The sequence below is a fragment of the Panthera pardus genome, unplaced genomic scaffold (assembly GCF_024362965.1).
Source record: "Panthera pardus isolate Hobbes unplaced genomic scaffold, ASM2436296v1 HiC_scaffold_27, whole genome shotgun sequence".
NCBI lineage: Eukaryota > Metazoa > Chordata > Mammalia > Carnivora > Felidae > Panthera > Panthera pardus.
The window spans coordinates 84,746,393-84,753,858 of NW_026526843.1; the positions used below are offsets into that span (position 1 = coordinate 84,746,393).

Sequence of the window (7,466 nt, forward strand, 5' to 3'; positions counted from 1 at the left end):
ACTGGGAATTTATTTCCTGTATTTGTTGCCATTCTTGTACATGTATCCTGGCTCACACTTGTAGGATTTTCTCTGTGTTATAGCCACAAATGGAATACACAGTAGGGTATGTACATTGTCAACATTATTGGATATTATTTACCTTTTTTCTCCCATAAATAGAATCAGTTTCCTTTGTATATTTAAGAGTTTTGCACGTAGGGGCGCCTGGGTGGCTCAGTGGGTTAAGTGTCTCACTTTGGCTCAGGTCATGATCTCACAGTTCATGAGGTCCAGCCCCACATCGGGCTCTGTGCTGACGGCACAGAGCCTGCTTGGGATTCTCTCTCTCTCTCTCTCTCTCTCTCTCTCTCTCTCTTTCTCTCCCTCCCTTGCTTGCTGTAGTGTGCTCTCGCTCTTTCTCTCTCTCAGAATAAATAAACTTGAAAAAAAGAGTTTTTCGTCTATTTGGAGCACCCGTCTGGCCCAGTTGGTGGAGCATTTGACCTTTAATCTCAGGGTTGTAGATTTGAGCCCCATGTTGGGTTTAGAGATTACTTACAAATAAAATCTTTCTAAAAAAAAAAAGAGTCTTGCATCTATTGTTTTTTAATTTTAAAAAAATTTAAGGTTTTTTTTTTTTAAATTTATTTTTGAGAGTGAGAAGGGGGAGCAGGGCAGAAAGAGAGGGAGACACAGAATCATAAAGCATGCTCCATCCAGGCTCTGAGCTGTCAGCACAGAGCCCGACGCAGGGCTCGATCTCACGAACCACAAGATCATGACCCGAGCCGAAGTCCGATGCTTAACCGACTGAGTCACCCAGGCGCCCCGAGTCTTGAATCTATTTAAATGAAAGTGCTTTAGAATATTCTCATATTCTGTCCTTATTTTCTTTTGGCATCAAGGTCATTTTATGTTTTATAGGACATAAGCATTGTTTTACCAGCTATTTTTTTGGTTATTCAGGACCAGGTACATGTCTTTCCATAATTTTATTTTCAGAGTTCCTCTCTCATTTTGCTCTAATTGTCTTTTGAAAATATAAAGGTGATTTTCATTTTTATTTTGAGAGAGAGTTGAGTGGGGGAGGGGCAGAGAGAGAGGGCAAGAGGGAGAATCCCCAGCAGGCTTTGCACTGTCAGCTCCCAGCCCGACTCAGGGCTCAAACTCATGAACCACGGGATCGTGACCTGAGTGGAAATCTGGAGTCAGATGCTTAACTGAGCCACCCAGGCGCCCCCATAAAGCTGATTTTTAAAAATAAAATTTAATATGGTTGACCTTTAACAAATGGGGTTAATATAAATTTATTGTGCTATTACTATGATAGTATTTCTGCTTTTATTGTACTTTCTATATATCCTGCTTTTTCTTTACCTCTTTTTTCCTGCCTTTACTACATTTTTTTTTTTTTACCTCCACCCCCTTTGGTATTTTCCTCCTGAAAAATTCAAGCACCAAGCATTATTCTCAGCCAGGCTTTGTGTGTGGCAAATTCCATGCCTTTTCTTGTCTAAAAACATCTTCATTTTGTCATTTTTCTTTGTGATAATTTATCTGGGGATAGAGTTCTAAGATGACGTCAGGCTTCTCTCAGGACTTTGAGTATATTCTTTAATCTTTTGGCTTCTTTTATTGCTGATCAAGTCTGGGTTTGCTCTAATTGTTTCTTTTTTCTTCTTAAAGTTTATTTGCTTATTTTGAGACACAGCAGGGAAGGGGCAGAGAGAGAGGGAGACACAGAATCCCGAGCAGGCTCCAGGCGCTGAGCTGTCAGCATAGAGCCCGATGCGAGGCCCGAACCCACAAGCCGTGAGATCACGACCTAAGCTGAAGTCGGACATTTAACCGACTGAGCCCCCCAGGAGCCCCTCTAATTGTTTCTTTATAGGTGATTTTAAAAATTTCTCCATGGTAGCTTTCACTACTTACTTTCTGACTCTCAAGTCTTGTGGTGGCACTAAACTGTGTCCAGGTACCGATCTGCTTTTATTTACCACACTCAGGACTCTGGACATTCAGTGGTAGGATGCATGCCTTTCTTCCCTTCTAGAAAACTACCAGTCATTGTCTCTTCAGATATTGCCTAGATCAGGAGTCCCCAACACCAGTACCATATTTAGTGATTTTCGAGAAGGATCCATGGGACTCAGCATATAGTTGTATCTACAGCTCCGATCTATTACAGCGATGTAGTAAACATATACCACTAGGTCATAAGGGGGGAAGACACTAGCAGAGTCTGGATGAATCCATGTACAGGATGCCTTATGCTCTCTCCCTCCCATCTAGGGTCACCCAGGGCACACTTGTCCCAGCGGAAAAAAATGCAGCAATGTGTGCCCAGGGAGGCCCAGTAGAAACTCAGCACCCTCAGTTGCCCTGCCTTGCACATACCAGAATTTCAGGCACACAGAAGGAAGGGAAATGTTCAGCATAAATCACATTGTTTGTATAAGCAGCCTTATCAGTTAGGGGATGGTGGAGACATTGCTGAACTCCCAGTTTCCCAGACTGCAGGGCCGAACCTTGCAAGCCAGCCTTTCTAAGCCTAGCAGCCTCAGGGCTGCTCTGTTTTCCCTTTTCCTGGCATATTGCCCCTGTCCCTGTCTTAAAAAAAAATTTTTTTTAATGTATATTCATTTTTGAGAGAGCGCATGTGGGGGTGGGGCAAAGAAAGAGGGAGACACAGGATCCGAAGCAGGCTCCAGGCTCCGAGCCGTCAGCACAGAGCCTGATGCGGGGCTCCAACTCATGAAACATGAGATCATGACCTGAGCCAAAGTCGGACGCTTAACCGACTGAGCCACCCGGGTGCCCTGCTCCTGTCCCTTTCTACCATTTCCATTTGGATTTTCTATTAAACCTGTGTTGGAACTCACCATTTTTCTATTTGTCTTACCATATTTCCATTTTGTTAGCTCTTCATGCTGCAATCAGGGTGATTTCCCAAGATGTCATCTGATTCATTAAGTTGGTTTTTATCTGTGACTAGTCTGTTCAACTTCTCTATTTAGAGCTTTAATAATGCCTATATATTCTTTTATATTTATATTTGTTCCTTTTCTCAAATGTTCCTTTCCCCTCCCAATAGTATAGCTCTTACCTTATTTCTTTGAATATTTGAAATATATTTATTTTAAAGTCTAGAGTGTTCTGTTAGCTACAGTTCTAGGAAATGGGATTATCTGCTGACACCGGGAGTATCAAGATGGTTCATTTCCTTGGGAGGTTTAAATTATTTTACTGTGAATTCTTCAGTGAGAATTGGCTTTCCACAGAAGTTGTGTGAGTCCTAAGCTATAAAATCCTAAGATATATCTTTTGGGGTTTGCCATATCTAGGAACCTAGTAATAGCAGGACCAGTTTTTCATGTTAATTTGTCAGCTTGTGGACTCTGTACTCATCGTTTTGGATTGAGTCGCACAACTAGGCTTTTGCTTTATAACATCTTTCTTTCCAATTTCCTCGTCCAGTGGGGAGTTTTCCTGGCTTCTCTTTGACAAACATGGAAGGCCCTTGCGATTCTAGCTGTAAGCGGGAATTACGTATACCAGTTTCCTGAAGATTTTTGCCCTGTGGTCTGGATTACCACTGCAAATCCCGAAGCTTCCGTTTCTGGTCACCCCGTCACTTTAAATTTCCACTTCACTTTTGACACCCAGTTTCTTGGTTTTGAGCCTGACTGTGGATTCAATTATTTTTGTTCAACACGGGCCAGCATAGTTCTTCATGTTCACAGTGAGAGGGGAGGCGGTGCTCGTGGGGCATGGACACAGCCCATCCACCTCAGCTCCAGATTTACCCCATTACAAGTCCAATGAGTTCCTTGCCTTTTTTTCCCAGAATTCTGGCAAGTGCATGACCAGATGGACAACCACAAGGAAAGCCAAGACCAATGTCTGTGGCCGACTGCATTCGTAGACCAGGAAACACAGAAGGACCAAAGTGGCCAGGAATTGACAACATTCAGGACAATCATTTATCCGGGCACAGACTTTGTTTCTATAAGACAAAGACTCCCTAGATATTCATCGGGAAGGTGTTCAAAACATAATTTAAACTTTCTCTGTCAAAGCAGAAGTTCTGTAAGAAAGAAAGGTGATGAGCGTAAGGCACATTGGAAGTCGTGCTTCCACCCTAATCTTTATCCAGCGCAGCCTGGAGAGAAATTCTTTGAGCCTCATCAACGTGGAAAAACCCTCCACCATAAGGAAGCCCTCGATAAACCTCCAAGAAGTCAAACCAGGGAGAAACTCTTTGAGTGTTCTGAATGCGGGAAAGTGTTTATCCAGAAAGCCAACCTTGTCGTGCATCAGAGAACTCACACGGGAGAGAAGCCCTATGAGTGCAGCGAATGTACAAGAGCCTTCAGCCAGAAGTCAACCCTCATTGCACACCAGAGAACTCACACAGGGGAGAAGCCCTATGAGTGCAGCGAATGTGGGAAAACCTTTATCCAGAAGTCAACGCTGATGAAACATACGCGAACTCATACAGCAGAGAAACCATTTGTATGTGGTGAATGTGCAAAAGCCTTTAAGAGTTCCTATCACCTTACTAGACATGAAAAAACACACATTAGACAAGCATTTTATGAAGGAGTCCACTGTGGTAAATCTGGCCTTATGTACCCGAGGACTCACACGGGTGAGAAACCTAACTGTAATAAACATGGGAAACCCTCTGATGAGAAACCCAACCCCATTAAACACCAGAGATCTCCTATAAAAGAGAAAGCTTACGAGTGCGGTAGATGTGGAAAAAGCTTCAGGGGGAAGTCCCACCTCTCTGTCCATCAGAGAACTCACACAGGAGAGAAGCCTTACGAATGCGGCATATGTGGGAAGACTTTCAGTGGAAAATCACACCTCTCTGTCCATCAAAGAACTCATACAGGAGAGAAGCCTTATGAGTGCAGAAGATGCGGGAAAGCCTTTGGCGAAAAGTCAACCCTTGTTGTACATCACAGAACTCATACAGGAGAGAAACCCTACAAATGCGGCGAATGTGGGAAAGCCTTCAGCGAAAAGTCACCACTGATAAAACATGAGAGAATTCATACGGGAGAGAGACCCTACGAATGCAGCAACTGTGGGAAAGCATTCAGTAGGAAGTCAACTCTCATTAAACATCAGAGAATTCACACAGGAGAAAAACCCTACGAATGTAGTGAATGTGGGAAAGCTTTCAGTGTGAAATCAACTCTCATTGTACATCACAGAACTCACACGGGAGAAAAACCCTATGAATGCAGAGACTGTGGAAAAGCCTTCAGTGGGAAGTCAACTCTGATTAAACATCAGAGAAGTCATACAGGAGATAAAACCTATTAATATACTTGAGCGTGGGAGAATTTCCCTATTATACCTCATTATAGATCAGTTCATCCTGGGGAGTAACCTTAGCAATGTCAAGAATGTCAGAAACTCTTCAGATATTAATGTTCCTTTAATGTAATAGAAGGTTCAAAAATATAATTCCAGAAGCACGTAATAAATGCGACCAGTTTTTCACCCAGAAGGTCTTACGAGTGAATTGTATATCAGGGAATTCAACAGTGGCAGAATTATGAGTGTATTGACGTGAGACAACCTTGAGAAAGAATGTAAATGTTATCGCCTAACAGAGTCTTTATGCTGAGGAAAAACTAAGAGTCGAATGAGTTTGGAAAACTATGTCAGCAATTAGGAGAGAAATGTGTTCCATATTCTGTAACATTCTGTGGGAAAGGTGCAGAGGCTGCTAACAAGGAGTCAAATAGAAGAAAGTGAGGTTCGCCCTGGAATAGAACACACTTTTGAAAGAATAGTATAGAGCATAAACTGTTAATCCCAGCTGGGGCAAACTCCCCGTTATTATTATTATTTTTTTATTTTTAATGTTGATTTTTTGAGAGACAGCACGAGTGAGTGGGGGAGGGGTAGAGGGAAGGAGACACAGAATCGGAAGCCGGCTCCAGGCTCCGAGCTGTCAGCACAGAGCCCGCTGCGGGGCTTGAACCCACGAACCGCGAGATCGTGACCTGGGCCGAAGTCGGACGCTTAACTGACTGAGCCACCCAGGCGCCCCAGCCCTGTTATTATTTTTAATGTTTATTTATTTTTGAGAGAGAGGGCGCATGCATACGGGCACGTGGGGGAGGGACAGAGGGGGAAACAGAATCCCAAGCAGGCTCCACACTGTCAGCGCAGAGCCCAACACGGGGCTCGGTCTCAGGGGTGAGATCATGACCTGAGCTGAAATCAAGAGTTGGACGCTTAACTGACTGAGCCACCCAGGCACCCCACCCCCTATTATTTCTTAAACAACTAGAAAAATTGCTCCCTTAAGTAGAATGGGAGATGATTCATCAGGGTCCCTGTGACAAAGGGGCTCAAAGAGATCTCACACATGTTACCCATCATCTTCAGTGCAAAAATGCAAATCCCTTACAGAAAAGGCACACCTTGCTTGGAAACAGTGCTTACAACTTAACATTCTTTGCCTTGTAAGAAAGAGTAGTCACTTTATGGTGAGGCAATAAAAGATTTTTAATTGTCAGAGCATCTCCTGTGACAGCAATATTATTTAAATTGTGAAACAAATCAGAAATTGAATATCCCATAATAGGTAAGTGATTAAAATTCGATATATCGTTAAGGTGGGATAATGTGGACAATTAAGAATTATCTTTGCTTGGGGCGCCTGGCTGGCTCAGTCGGTTAAACATCCGACTTCCGCTGAGGTCGTGATCTCGCGGTTCGTGGGTCCCAGCCCCGCGTCGGGCTCTGGGCTGACAGCTCGGAGCCTGGAGCCTGCTTTGGATTCTGTGTCCCCCTCTTGCTCTGCCCCTCCCCCACTCTTCTCTTCTCTTTCTCTCTCTCTCAAATGAACATTAAAAAAAAATTTTTTTTAAGTGATCTTAAGTTTGAGGATTTGGGGAAATGTTCATGGTAATCTATTGTAAAAAAAACAGATTATAAAACTATACCATATGATTTACATTGCAAACAAATACATATTGTACAAATACTATTGTATCAGTGACTCTGGGTGGTAGAACTATAGCAATTTTATGCTAAGTAAAATTATATGCACATATGTACATATATATTTGTATTATATTTATTGCTATTTAGTTGTAAGTAGGTAGACATGTAGAACAAAAATCTAGGAACGAAATATACCAAATTATTAAGCAAATTGTCATTTGGGTGTTGAGATCATAGATTTTTAAATGTTTTGAATATAGTTTCCAGAAACCACCAATAAAATAAGTTGATTAAAATAATTCTGTGCATACTTGCTTCTGTCTTCACATCCGTTTTCCCATTCAGCTTTGTCTTTGGTTTTGAGAATATGTTTTGTGTGTCGAGAATGGGTATCCCTTGTTTTTAATATCTGTGTGTGATTTTTTATTTTCCATTTTTTTAATGTATATTTATTTTTGAGAGAGAGCACTAGTGGGTGAGGGGCAGAGAGAGAGGGAGCCCTAGAATCC

At 42.4% G+C, this 7,466-nt stretch overlaps 1 protein-coding gene across 9 annotated transcripts in view; it reads left to right on the top strand.

Annotated features, from left to right (window-relative positions):
• ZNF674 (zinc finger protein 674) overlaps positions 1-7,256 on the top strand; it is a 37,625-nt gene extending 30,369 nt beyond the window's left edge. For 8 of the 9 annotated variants that reach the window (XM_019417571.2, XM_019417572.2, XM_053891680.1 and 5 more), the window contains one exon: positions 3,830-7,256. In XM_019417571.2, the coding sequence (XP_019273116.2) occupies positions 3,830-5,319 (1,490 nt within the window). In that variant the 3' untranslated portion in view covers positions 5,320-7,256. The remainder of the gene's footprint in view (positions 1-3,829) is intronic. The other variant, XM_053891682.1, reaches the window with a different exon arrangement.
• The last annotated feature ends 210 nt before the right edge of the window (positions 7,257-7,466 follow it).